The sequence below is a fragment of the Ailuropoda melanoleuca genome, chromosome 15, assembly GCF_002007445.2.
Source record: "Ailuropoda melanoleuca isolate Jingjing chromosome 15, ASM200744v2, whole genome shotgun sequence".
Classification (NCBI taxonomy): Eukaryota; Metazoa; Chordata; class Mammalia; order Carnivora; family Ursidae; genus Ailuropoda; species Ailuropoda melanoleuca.
Window position 1 is genome coordinate 15,657,047 of NC_048232.1, and position 14,957 is coordinate 15,672,003.

Sequence of the window (14,957 nt, forward strand, 5' to 3'; positions counted from 1 at the left end):
TCTACGGCAAGGTTTATATTCTGAAAACTAAGACAGGAACTACTCCCTAAATGTACAAGAGCCAGTTTCTATTATTAAATACAGCAGGTGTAATGACACGGTATGGTTTTTGTCGTTTCTCTAAATGCACGGGCATGCTGTATGGGATGACAAATAGAAGATGATATGACAGGATATTAACGGTGAAAAATGTTCCCGATGCAGAGGAAACGAGAAAAAGAAGCTTTTTCAATCTGACAACTGACCCAAAACACCTATCATAAAGTGCACACATCTTCTTAAATTAAAAAAAAAAATATGTATTGCTTTGAGTTGTCCTCACAGTCACCCTCTATGAATCATAAAGAGCACGCATTTGAGGGGCATGAGGGGGAGGGGAACAGTGGCTCAGAAAAATGAACATGGTTTTGTATAATCAAAAGAACCCCCTAATAGAGAAGGCTCCTCTTCTGTCCCCAAAATCTGTGCTACACAACAAAATGCCTGAGATATAATACGTTCAGTAAATGAAAAAAAAAAAAAGACTAAATGAAAAAAAAAAGTGTAAGCTCGTGACATACTGACCGAAATAAAACATTAAGCGTTGTTTTTGGAGAAATATTTCAGAAATTAGCTGGAAGCTTTGTTGGTTAAATTAAGTCCTATGACTTCTCAAAAAAAATTGGTTAATTTATCCATCTATTTATCTGAAGAATTTATACCCTTTCACAAAACCAAATCATTAAATGTCACTGTTACAGTCATGTAATTATCATTTAGTAAGGAAATAATATTACCATATGTGATATAAGGTGTGTAAGTTAATTTTGTTCATCATTCTATTTTTTCCAAGGAACTCAAATAAAAATGAAAGCAACACACTGGCTGATATTTTAGAAAACTCAATAAATCTGATACAACATCGAAACTTTTTCTTATATATCCCACACAAGATAAACAAAGGAGTAACTTTCAAGAAATTTTAATCTAATCAAACCGGAGGGGATAATTCCAGATTTAAGAAAATTGCTACCAAGCGACAGTTATCTGTAACAAAGTAATCAGACACAAAATACCTGTTTTACAAGTAATTTGAAAAGCATCTCATTTGCATGAGTCTTAAAATAAAAGTGTGCATTTACATAATAGCATTGTTTTCTGCCACTAAATTTTCAGTAAATATGTAACTGATAATATTCAGTCATTTTGGTTTCAAACTCACATTGATGAAACTCGGGGACGTTTACAGAAATCAAAGGGTATTAGAGGATCCAAAAGAAACTAGAAACAAAATAACAGCAAATAATAGAATGAGTATTTACAGGGGAAAAAAGGAAAGTAAAATGAAAATTCAGCACTGTTACTTTGTGTACCTATTAGTTTTCCATAATTGATTACACAAATGAATACAGTTCTTTAAAGTAAGACGACAATTCATGAAAGCTAATGCAGTAATCCCCATGTGAGTTCCCAGGGAATCTAAGACTAATTACTGAAGCTCAAAGGTCTTCTGCTGGGATAAAACCCGCCTACCAAAAGTTTCCAGAGCTTCGCAAAGGAGTTTTCAAAGGTGAGGGAAAGAGAGAGGAGTAGAGAGCATTTCATATCATGCCTAATTTAAATTTAAGCATCTTGGTAAGATTCTCCAATATGTGAGTATCTTGCTGAAGGAAATGAGTATCCATAAGTTTCTAAAAATGCAAGGGAGAGAATGTGAAGAGCAATAATTCCTCAAACTGAAATCCAGGTTCGATTTTCCACCATTTTATTATAGGTGTATCGGCTTGTGCTTGGGGGAAAAACTGTTAAGAGGAGAATCAACTGATTTTAAAAGCAGAAGGCAGACTGCTCCACATTCCTAACTTGTACAGCTATATGTAAATGAAATTAGATGCCAAGAGAAAAAGAGAAGGTAGGACATCTTCAACTTTTGCTTATGAAATCCCTCTTTAGGTTCAGGTATGATCTCCCAGAAATGCCAATTCATAACTGAAACTGAGAATGTCCAGATGACAGGGAGGGACACATCTGCACTAGGGCCACACTGAAGCTTATGGTCATCACACTTACAGGGAAGATGAAACAAGCAATACAATCCCGAAGCCAACAGAGCCTCAGGTATGGAAGTGTTCTTAGAAAGATTATAGTCCATTTTAGGGGTCCTAGACTCCTTGAAAAGCAGATGGAAATCAGGAATCTTTTCCCCTAGAAACATGTACAAAATTTCAGCTACAGTTTCAAGAACTTCATAGAATCACTCACATGGACCTCGGATGTTTTTCTAAGAAAGGCAGAGAGAAGCCAGGGACTCGCACCTGAGGCTACACGTTCTTAGACTCAAGATGAAGTGCTGAGGGAGAAAAGGCTTAGAAATCAGTAAGAAGAGGACCAACACTGGCAAGTGGGGGGAAAATGCTGAGAAGACAGGTTTTTCGAAGGCCACATTTTTTTGGTTAAGTTTTAAAATCCAATATAGTTAACATACAGTGTTATATTCATTTCGGTTGTACAGCATATTGATTCAATAATTCTATACATTACTCACTGTTCCTCAAGATAAATTTACTCCTTAATCCTCATCACCTATTTCACCTATGGCCCCCCTCTTGCCTCTCTTCTGGTAACCATCGGTTTACTCTCTATAGTTAAGGGTCTGTTTCAGAGGTTGTCTTTTTTTTCCCCTTTCTTTGTTTTGTTTCTTAAATTCCACATATGAGGGAAATCATATGGTATTTGTCCTTCTCTGACCAACTTATTGTGCTTAGCATTATACTCTCCAGTTCCATCCACATAGTTGCAACTGGTAAGATTCCATTATTCTTTATAGATGAATAATATTCCATTGCATATATATGTCTACCACTTCTTTACCAATTCATCAGTTGATGGAGACTTGGGTTGCTTCCATAATTTGGCTATTGTGAAGAATGCTGCAATAACCACAGGGTTGTATATATCCTTTTGAATTAGTGTTTTCATATTCTTTGGTGTGATTACTGGATCGCAAGGTAGTTCTATTTTTAACTTTTCAAGGAACCTCCTTACTGTATTCCACAGTGACTGCACCAGTTCAGATTCCCACCAACAGTGGGAGGGTTCTTTTTTCTCCACATCCTCTTGTATTTTTGATTTTAGCCATTTTGACAGGTGTGAGGTGATATCTCTGTGGTTTTGATTTGCATTTCCCTGATGGTGACTGATGTTGAGCATCTTTTCATGTGTCTATTGGCCATCTGCATGTCTTCTTTGAAGAACTGTCTATTCATGTCTTCTGCCCATTTTTTTAATTGGACTATTCATTTTTTGGGTCTTGAGTTGTATCAGCTCTTTATATATTTTGGATATTAACCCTTTATCGAATATGTCATTTGCAAATATCTTCTCTCATTTTGTAGGTTGCCTTTCAGTTTTGTTAATTATTTACTCTGCTGTGCACAAGCTTTTTATTTTGATGAAGTCCCAATAGTTTTTTATTTTGTTTCCTTTGCCTCAGGAGACATCTAAAAAGAAGTTGTGAAGTTGTTACAGCCACTGTCAAACAGGTTACTGCCTGTGTTCTCCTCTAGGATTTTTATGGTTTTAGGTCTCACATTTAGGTCTTTAATCCATTTTCAGTTTATTTTTGTGTATGGTATAAGAAAGTGGTTCAGTTCATTCTTTTACATGTAGCTGTCCAGTTTTCCCAACACCATTTGTTGAACAGACTTTTTCCCATTGCATATCCTTGCCTCTGTTGTCGAAGATTAACTGACCATATAGTTGTGGGTTCATTTCTGGGCTTTCTATCTTGTTCCATTGATCTCTGTGTCTATTTTTATGCTACTACCATACTGTTTTGGTTACTACAGCTTTGTAGTATACCTTAAAATCTGGGATTGTGATACCTCCAGCTTTTTCTTTTTCAAGATTGTTTTGGCTATATAGGGTCTTTTGTGGTTCCACATAAATTTTAGGATTATTTATTCTGGTTCTATGAAAAATGCTCTTGGTATTTTGACAGGGATTGCATTGAATCTGTAGATTGCTTTGGGTAGTATGGGTATTTTAACAATATTTGTTCTTCCAATCCATGAACATGGAATATCTTTCCATTTGCTTGTGTCATCTTCAATTTCCTTCATCAGTGTTTCATAGTTTTCAGAGTATAGGTCTTTCACATATTTGGTTAGGTTTATTCCCAGGTATTTTATTATTTTTGATGCAACTGTAAATGGAACTTGCTTAATTTCTCTTTCTGTTGTTTATTAATGTATAAAATGCAACAGATTTCTGTACATTGATTTTGTATCCCGTGACCTCACTGAATTTGTTTACTAGTTCTAGTAGTTTTTTGGTAGAGTCGTTAGCATTTTCCATGTATAGTATCATGTCATCCGCAAATAGTGAAAGTTTTATCTCTTCCAAATCAGTAAATCTAGATGCCTTTTTTTGGGGAGGGGGGTCTGATTGCTGTGGCTAGGACTTCCAGTACTATGTTGAATAAAAGTGGTGAGAAGGGACATCCTTGTCTTGTTCCTGACCTTGGAGGAAAAGCTCTCAGTTTTTTACCATTGAGTATGATGTCTGCTATGGGTTTTTCATACTTGGCCTTTATTATGTTGAGGTATGTTCCCTCTAAACCTACTTTGTTGTGGGTTTTTAACATGAATGGATGTGTACTTTGTCACATGCTTTTTCTGCATCTATTGAAATGATCATATAGTTTTTATACTTTCTCTTATTGATGTGAGGTATCCTATCACATTGATTGATTTGCAAATATTCAATCACCCTTGCAACCCAGGAATAAATCCCACTTGATCGTGGTGAATGATGTCTTTTTAATGTACTGTTGGATTTGGTTTGCTAGTATTTTTTGAGGATTTTTGCATCTATATTCATCAGAGATATTGGCCTGTAGCTCTCTCTCTCTCTTTTTAGTGTTTTTATGTGATTTCGATATCAGGGTAATGCTGGCCTCATAGAGTGAATTTGGAAGTTTTCCTTCCTCTTCTATTTTTTAGAATACCTTGAGAAGAATAAGTATTAGCTTTTCCTTAAATGTTTGGTAGAATTCACCTGTGAAGCCATCTGGTCCTGACTTTTATTTATTGGAAGTTTTTGGATTACTGATTCAATTTCATTGCTGGTAATTGGTCTGTTCAAATTTTCTGTTTCTTCTGATTCTGTTCTGGGAGGTTATATATTTCTAGAAATTTATCCAATTGTTGAGGCGCCTGGGTGGCTCAGTCATTAAGTGTGCCTTTGGCACAGGTCTTGATCCCACCCTGCACGGGGCTCCCTGCTCAGCAGGGAGCCTGCTTCTCCCTCTCCCTCTGCCTGCTGCTCCCCCTACCTGAGCATTCTCTCTGTCAAATAAATAAAACAAAATCTTTATTAAAAAAAAGGAAATGCATCTAATTGTTCTAGGTTGTCTAATTTGTTGGCATATAATTTTTCATAATATTCTCTTACAATTCTTTGTATTTCTGTGATGTGGTTGTTATTTCTCCTCTTTCATTTATGATTTTGTCTATTTGAGTCCTCTTTCCTTTTTTTCATTTTTTTGTTTTATGAGTCTGGCTAAAAGTTTATCAGTTTTGTTGATCTTTTCAAAGAACCAGCTTCTGGTTTTATTGATCTGTTCTATTGCGTTTGCTTTAGTTTCTACTTCATTTATTTCTGCTCTCCTTTTATTATTTCCTTCCTTCTAGTGCTTCTGGGTTTTGTTTGTTGTTCCTTTTCTAGCTCCTTTAGGTTTAAGGTTAGGTTGTTTGAGATTTCTCTTGCTTCTTACAGTAGGCCTGTAGTGCTATAAACTTCCCTCTTACAACAGCTTTTGCTGCATCCCAAAGATTTTGGACTGTTGTGTTTTCATTTTCATTTGTCTCTATGTATTTTTTAATTTCCTTTTTGATTTCTTGTTTGATTCATTCATTGTTTAGTAGCATGTTATTTAGCCTCCATGTATATGTCCTCTTTCCAGATTTATTCTTGTGGTTGATTTCTAGTTTCATAGCAATGTGCTCAGAAAAGATGCACGGTGTGACTTCGATCTTTCTGAATTTGTTGAGGCTTGTTTTGTGGCCTAATATGTGATCTCTTCTGGAGAATGTTCCACATGCTCTTGAAAATAATGTGTATTCTACTGTTTTAGGATGGCATGTTCTGATTATATCTGTGAAATCCATCTGGTCCAGTGTGTCATTCAAAGCTGTTTTCCTTGTTCATTTTCTGTTTGGATTATCTGTCAACTGATGTAAGTGGGGTGTTAAAGTCCCCTACTATTATGTATTATTATCAATTACTTCCTCTATGTTTGTTACTAACTTCTTTAAGTATCTGGGTGCTCCCCTAGATGTCCATCAACAGATGAATGGATAAAGAAGATGTGGTATATATATACAATGGAATGCTACCCAGTCATCCAAAAAAAAAAAAAAGGGAAATGCCATTTGCAACAATGTGGATGGAACTAGAGAGTATTATGCTAAGTGAAATAAGTCAACCAGAGAAAGATAATTATCATATGATCTCCCTTATATGTGGAATTTAAGAAACAAAACAGGATCATAGGGGAAGGGAGGGAAAAATAAAAGAAGATGAAATCAGAGAGGAAGACAAACGATAAGAGACTCTTAACTATAGGAAACAATCTGAGGGTTGCTGGAGGGGAGGGAGTTGGGGGGAATGGGGTAACCGGGTGATGGGCATTAAGGAGGGCACTTGATGGAATGAGCACTGGGTGTTATATGCAACTAATGAATCATTGAATTCTACCTCTGAAACTAATCATACACTATATGTTAATTAATTGAAAAAAAATCATACAAATTGAAAAAAAGAAAGAAAGAAAGAAAGAAAGCAAGACCCCTGAGAAGCTACAAAGAAGGAGCCACCAGAGAACTAAAGGAAAAATCAGAGCAACGAAAGCCAGGAGAAGAGAATGCTCTGAGTCAGAGGGTTGGTCAACAGTATCAAATGCTTTTAAAGGTCTAAAGGATACTGAAAAAGGACACTAAAAGATTTGTGTGCTCCCATGTTGGGTACAAACATATTTACAACTGTTATATCTTCTTGTTGGATTGTCCCCCTAATGATTATATAGTGTCGTTCTTTGTCTCTTGTTACAGTCTTTGTTTTAAAATCAATTTCTCCAATATAAGTATCATTACCCTGGCTTTCTTTTCAAATCCATTTGCATAATAAATGCTTCCCCATCCCTTCACTTTCAATGTGCATGTGTCCTGGTCTGAAATGAGTCTCTTGTAGGCAGAATATAGATAGGTCTTGTTTTTCTACCTATTTCTTTACCCTATGCCTTTTGACTGGAGCATTTAGTCCATTCACATTCAAAGTAATTATTGATAGGTATGTATTTATTGCCATTTTGTTACCTGCTTTATGATTGGCTTTCTTTAGTAACATACTTGGGATTCCTTTGTCTTTACTTTTTGTGTATCTATTACTCGTTTTTGGTTTTTGATTACCATTCAGTTTGTATATAACACGTTCTGTATATGGCAGTCTATGTTAAGTTGATGGTCACTTATGTTTGAACCCATCCTTTACTCCTCTCTCCCCACACCAGGTATATGGTGTCACACTTTACATCTTTTTATTGTGTGAGTCCCTTGACTGATCTTTATGGATATAGTTCTTTTTATTGCTTTTATGCTTCCTACTTCCCTTACTCTTATTTGTGATCTTTCCTTTCCACTCCAAGAGTCCCCTCTAATATCTCTTGTAGGGCCAGTTTAGTGGTCATAAATTCCTTTAACTTTCATTTGTCTGGGAAACTCTTCATCTCTCCTTCTATTCTGAATGATAGCTTGGCTGGATAGAATATTCTTGGCTGCAGATTTTTTCCTGTTAGCACTCTGAATTCATCATGCCACTCCCTTCCATTCAGGGCCACATTTCTTATAGACGCCAGCTCTGTGCTACACTCACCTTTCCTCTTCAGTAGAGTCCAATTTCTCTTAACACTTACAGTAAGGATATTAAGGAAACGTCTTCTGCATCTGGCTGTCCCAGTGTCTGCTCGAACACAGCCTGCTCAATATGGGCTTATCTTCTCAAAAGCGATTTCCCTCTGATGTCTGTCTGCTTTTCACTAGCACTACTATTATCCCAATCAAACAGACTCAAAATCTCACATTTGTCTTCAATTCTTTTTCTTTTTCCATTTGAAACTCAGGAATCAATAAGCAACCAAGTCCTGCCAATGCTTCTGTCATGTCTACTGCATCCATTTATTGGGTTCCCTTTTTGTAACAGGTACTGGAGGTACGAAGATAAATAAGACACACCATGCTGCCAAAGAGCTCACCGTCAAGTGTCTCTTCTTTGACATTTTTATAGCGACCACTGATATTCTAGATGTCCATCATTCTACAGTACCTTTTTAGAGCCAGCCCCTGACTGTTCTGGCTTTCTTCAGTCTATTCACTCCCTCCTAAGACCCCAATTCACATAACATTTGATACGTTCCCTAAAATAATAAATGCATCATGTAATACCCTTGCAAGGAATATCTCCATAGGGTTCTGGTGTCTACAGGAGATCTGTGGACTCTACTCAGATAATCAGAGCTCTGTGTGTCCTGGGCTCACCGCTATCTACCTTCAGGTCTTCCCTTTAACCAAAGTACCTTTCAGTACAAGTTCCCTACTCCAGTGAAGCTGGTCCTGAAACTCATTGATGTTTACTCTGGGCCCCAAGACTCCCCCGCCTTCTACTCATCCTCTGAGTCATGGTTCAGGTCCTGTCTCTTGCCACAAAATGTTTCAAGAAATTTTATATCCCACACTGACCATGCATAGATTACAGTATTTGTATAAATCACTCATTTTGACACTAAATCATAAGAGTTTTTTTTTTTTGTCTTTCCAAAGTGACTATAATTTCTTTGAGGTTTGTGTTTTTCTTGTGTACTCTCAGGTCTCCATTCATTTGAAATACATTTATTGAGTTCCTACTTTTGTGCCCTGCACTGTATCAGGCTGAGGGGGTCTACTGTGTTTTAACATAGTAAATCGCTAAACACATATTTGTTGATAAAAAAAATTCATCCCCTCTGCTAGCAAGCAGCATATTTATTTAAGAAAAATAACTCTTAAAATCTGTCTTATTTTTAGATCATGTGGCCAAAGAAGTCCCATACTTCCCAATAGCCCTTCAGTGTCAACTGTTGGGAGTTTCAACAATCAGACCGGAGGTGGATTTGGAATATATTCACTTGCTCATATTCATCAGAATTTAATGCACCTTTTGTAATTCCTGTTAAAAGGATATGATCACTTTTTAAGGGTCACATTTTGCTTTTCTTCAATTTGGTATAAAATGCTCACATAAAGAAAATGGAGAATTTGCCATCTTTAATAATAGGAGATATTTCTATACTACCAGTTTTATAAATAAGCCAAAAACTCCCCAGATTTCACCAGCTGCATTAGTAAAAATTAGGAAAGTGGGCAGTTTATTATTATTTAATTGCACAGACTTCTGTGGAGGGTGTACATAATTTAGTATACAAATATGCCCATAAAAAGAACATTACAATATAATAAATACTCAAGTACATAAATAAATGTCACTGTGACTGTTCTCTTCTATGACAACAAACAGTAAGTGTTATAGTCCCAGATGTTTATTTAAATTGGCCCTGGGGGGATATATAGGCCATGGGTAATCATCATGGTTACTGATGGACTTTTTATACTGAGATGGTACTAAGGAGAAAATGGCCATTCTGCCTGCATACTATCCATCTCGACGGCTTCTATGCAGCATAATTTGTCACAGTAACTCTCAAACAGCTTTGGGTTTGAAGAGACTCCTGATTTTTATCACAAAAAGAGAGAAAGAAAAAGAGGAAAAAAGAAAGAAAAAACTTAAAAGAGGATTATTATTATTATTTTTTAATTGAACCAGACGCTGTGTGAAAATCTGCAGAGATCATGTACAGCTGAGAATGAGGTTATCTTCTTCAAGAGAGGATTTGCTTTTGCTTCTATTGGACATCTGGCCTTAGGAAGATCTGAATCCCATTGAGGATGAAAATGATTCAAATCTGGGTGGGCTTCACTCATTTAGAGAACTCATCTTTTCGAGGGATTGCTGGAAGCTCTGCTCAGCTTCTCTGCCTGTCAGCCATACTTTTTATTCAGGAAGTTTATGGTGAGAAAAAGCAGCCTCAAATGCAGGGCTCACCTCCCTTGGCTTCCTTCTTCTTCTGGATTTTAGTCCTGAAAATTCTCCCTGCCTTGATAGCTTGCCAGTGCCCCCAAACAGTGCACTTTGCTTAGTGTACTTTGCTTATTTAGTATACTTTGCTTTTCTTGTATTATTTGCAGGAGGTCTGAGCTAAGGCAATTTCACAACTGGAAGGAGAAGCTCCTTTGCCCTTTACCCCTACACTGGTGATTGGTGTCACTACTCATTATGCTTTCTAGCTGATTATCTTGGACTAATCTTTAATAGCTCAATACTTCAATATCTCCTCTTTTGTCTCTTCTGCTCATGTAGAATAATCTCTCTAAAGCAGACTCTTTGGTCGTTTGTTGACCCTGTGATCATTTAAGTTACAACAGCCCATGCAACTTTCTACCCAGTCTCCTGGTCACGGAGATCTCTCAAGTCTAGTCTTGAGTAGGACTGTGTCTTAGTCCATCTGAGGTGCCATAACAGAACAGTATCGANTATTATCTTGGACTAATCTTTAATAGCTCAATACTTCAATATCTCCCTCTTCCTCTTTTGTCTCTTCTGCTCATGTAGAATAATCTCTCTAAAGCAGACTCTTTGGTTGTTTGTTGACCCTGTGATCATTTAAGTTACAACAGCCCATGCAACTTTCTACCCAGTCTCCTGGTCACGGGGATCTCTCAAGTCTAGTCTTGAGTAGGACTGTGTCTTAGTCCATCTGAGGTGCCATAACAGAACAGTATCGACTGGAAATGTTATAAACAACAGTTTGTTTTCACAGTTCTGCAGACTGGAAAGTCCAAGGTCAAGGTGCTGGCAGATTAGTTGTCTGGTGAGAGCCCACTTTCTGGTTCTCAGATGGCCACTTCTTGCTGTGTCCTCACATAGTGGAAGGGACAAGAGGGCAGTCTGGGATCTCTTACAAGGTCATCAGTTCCATTCATGAGGGCTCAGCCCTCATAAACTACACACCCCCAAAGGCTCCACCTCCAAACACTATCCCATTGGGAATTAGGTTTTTAATTTATGACTTTTGAGGGGGCACATTCAGTCTATATCAGACTATGTAGCATAAAATATCCTGGAGGTTAAATACACAAGAATCCCTTTTCTTGCCCCGCACCTTGAAAGGTCAGTTAGGAAAGATGCTTAATGGTATCCTACAGGAAGTCAAGACATCCATGAGTCTACCCAACAGAGGGAAAATACTCACTTTGAGCTCTGACACAGTCAGGAAGTTCCTCTTTCATTCAATGGGAGCCAGCCTGAACCCCTCTCAAATTGGTGGCAGAATTAAAAGGCAGCTGGTCCAATGACCGGAGCATAAAGTGACTGAAGGTGGGACAGGCAGAGCTGCAGCACTGTGTAAATAAGAGCTGCCTTCCCACAGTAAAGAAAGACAAGGAGCAGATACTTCTTAGAGAGTCTCTGGGGAAAGTGGGCTCTTTAAGAAGGTCTTCAAAAGACTTAAGGCTTAAGGTCTGAAAATCTGAACCAGTAAGGATAAAAACATATTTCTAGACTGTAACATCATAAAATAACCTGGCACTGCAGAACATGGGCTAAGAGAAGCAGAGCAGTGTGGACCATGCAAGCACAGGGACACCTGGCCCGCTGCCTGGTACAACTGGGAGTAAGGGATCCCAGAGAAGTTTCCATGCACCCCTATAGCGCAGTGCTGGGACACAAGTTCTTTCTGTCCTGGTGGGCTCCACGTTATGCAAGGACAAGACAGCTCTATAATCATCAACTGATAACCTGGTCTTGTTAGGTTGCCAGCTCCTCCCCAGCTGTAATTAGCTGCAACTCACACACCTGAATGTGGCTGGTGTTTCAAAGGTAACAAGAAACACTGGAAGGGAAAACACAGAAAGGAGCATGGTTTTTGTTTGGAAGTGATAGGACCCTGGATGACATTTTCCCTCTATGTTTTCCCAATGTTTCCTAACACGGTCATATTTTATTTACAAAATAAATAAATAGCAAATACAAATGGTATAAAGAAGAAGCAATGTCCTCTAAAATTTCTTTTTTCAACTTAAGATTTTTGTAATAAATCCCAATAACACAAATAAATTTCTATATAAGAGATAGGGACAGAGTGCCATGTGCCTCAGGAGGGGNACAGGAGGGAGTCTGAGGATTAAATCAATCTGATTGTCAGGGGGCCTCTTCTGCTTTCCTTCAAACATGTTGTTTCCCATACAAAGCAAAAACACAAGACATTTTTTAATCTCATAATATTTATGAAGAAATTTTTTTACCTAAAATTCTCATGTTCTTCTTCTTGTCGTTTCCACGGACAGCTCTGTATATTTCTGATAATCTGAAGATAGTCACTCTCTAAATACCTAAAAGTCAAATGTCAGTAAAATTAGAAAACAGAGATCTCATATACTGTTAAACGTACATATAAGTGTCCTAAAGGACACTTTGAGAAACTGCTCATTTTAGCTCTCTAAATCTTTTCTGAAATAAGGTAATGTAGAAATAAGTTAATATCATACCCATTTCCAGACCGCTAGGAACATAAATTTGGAAAGAATTATGTTGATTTAGGAACGTGTAAATTGCACATATCATAAGTCTAGTATTACAAATAAACCATGACAGCACCTCAATTCACTTTCACATCTTACAGCCATTTCATTTTGCTATAACTCACTGACAGATATATTTTATAGATGTTTACCATAAATATATAGTTTATCATTTTTTTATACTCCAAGTTGATTGATTTACCTTGGGATATATAGATAAAATTTCCCTAAACTAATCATCTTCAATTTTAATTCTGAATAAAACACTAAAAAAACCAGATTAAGCTAAGTTAAGAGAGCTGTATATATATGTATTGGCATAAAAAATCCACAGGCTCAGCAGTACAGTTTTGCAGGATCGCAGTCCCCAGTAAATCTCCTTCTACCTGAAATTTCACCAGTAAGTATTAATTCCTTTAATCACAGAATAGCCTTTAGTCTTTAAGGTTATCATTTCAAATGCAAGTACTGGGGCCCCTGGATGGCTTAGTTGGTTAAGCATCTGCCTGCCTTCAGCTCAGGTCATGATCCCAGGGTCCTGGGATAGAGCCCTGCATCAGGGTCCCTGCTCAGTGGAGAGCCTGGTTCTCCCTCTCCCTTTGTCCTCCCCACCCCCCATAGCTTGTGATTTCTCTCTCTTGCTCTTTAATAAATAAAATTTTCTAAAAAATTAAAAAAATAAAACAAAGTGCAAGTACCCCTTTGTGTGAAAAAAAAACTTTAAATTTTCTTTCAATTAATATCTTAGTCATTAGTTGCCTACTACTTGAGATGAAGGCTCTGCAGTAAAGAGATGGAGTATGTGTGGTGGGTGGAGAAGGGAGAGGATCATGAAAAATCCTGTCAGAAATCACTCCCGCATCTCCAACCAGCAAAATTCAGAGCCTCCAAAACTCCACTCTGAAAGAGGTATTTGGGGGCGCCTAGGTGGCTCAGTCATTAAGCGTCTGCCTTCGGCTCAGGGCGTGATCCCGGAGTCCTGGGATCGAGCCCCACATGAGGCTCCTCTGCTGAGAGCCTGCTTCTTCCTCTCCCACTCCCCCTGCCTTTGTTCCCTCTCTCACTGGCTGTCTCTGTCAAATAAATAAATAAAATCTAAAAAAAAAAAAGTGAAAGAGGTATTTGTTATAGGTGGGGAAGGTCATCAACCAAGCAACTCCTCTCCCTCTGAAGTTTACCTACCTTTGGGGTATCTCTGTCTTCAATGGTGCCACCAAAAATAAAAAAAATACATATATTTTTTTCCTTGGCTGCTATTGGTCCAGCTAAGAAAATTTGAAAATCTTGAAAGACTGTTATATACTAAAGGAGAAGCAAAGCAAAAAGCTATCACAGGAGAGGTTAAAAATAGCTTTACTTGTATAGATGCTTCCAACATTAACAGATTTACCTCATTCCCATGGGTCCTTAAGACTTGTCCTAGTACGCCAAGGAGTCTGAGAGATCTATATACTCTACTCCCAAAGCTTTGTCTAAATGTGACATTTCCTAGCTGAAGTAAATATTACCTGTCTCCACATGGTAGGAGAAACCCAGAGACTCTGCAAGACAGTGTTAAGCTCAAAAGAGAGAGAGACAGACAGAGAGAGAGAGAAAGAAAAGAAAAGAAAAAAAGAAAAGAAAAAAAGAAAAGAAAGGAAAGAAAGAAAAGAAAGAAAGAAAGAAAGAAAGAAAGAGAAAAGAAAAGAAAAAGAAAAAGAAAAAGATATACACATTAGCAACCTACCCAAGGCTCTCTCAATTTCTTGCTCTTCAGCAGAGACATGACACGGTACCTATGCTCTCCTGTCTGAAGAGTCTTGTCTACCACCAAGGCATCATTTTTAGTCCTTTCATCATATTCAAAACAGAACACTATGTGTATCAGGGTCTATCAGGCAAAGTAACGAAAGAATTGCTATCTCACAAAGCTCAACGAAAGAGAGAATGAAGAGAGAAGCAAATAGAAATATCTTCTCATTAAATCAATGAGAATTGCAACTGTATTTGAAGTCATCAAGATAAAATATAACATAAGTACAGAAAGTATGAAATTACCATCCTCTTCTAAAAACTAAATGTGTCAGAGTTTGAAGTTTTCTTTAAATGCCATTTATCAGGTGAAAAAGAAATTAAATTTTTCATGATGTATAACTAAGATAGGATTAGTGAACTTGAAGACAGAGCAGTAGAAACTATTGAAAATGATACATAAAAGATTGAGTGAAAAAGTTACAATCATGTAGCAATGAGATAACCTCAAATGGCCTA

General features: G+C 37.4%; 1 protein-coding gene across 1 annotated transcript in view; it reads right to left on the reverse strand.

Annotated features, from left to right (window-relative positions):
* The window catches only part of ST8SIA6 (ST8 alpha-N-acetyl-neuraminide alpha-2,8-sialyltransferase 6), a 147,331-nt gene that overhangs the window by 35,015 nt on the left and 97,359 nt on the right, over positions 1–14,957 (reverse strand). The window contains exon 4 of the mRNA XM_034644225.1: positions 12,432–12,518. Coding sequence (XP_034500116.1) covers positions 12,432–12,518 — 87 coding nt within the window. The remainder of the gene's footprint in view (positions 1–12,431; positions 12,519–14,957) is intronic.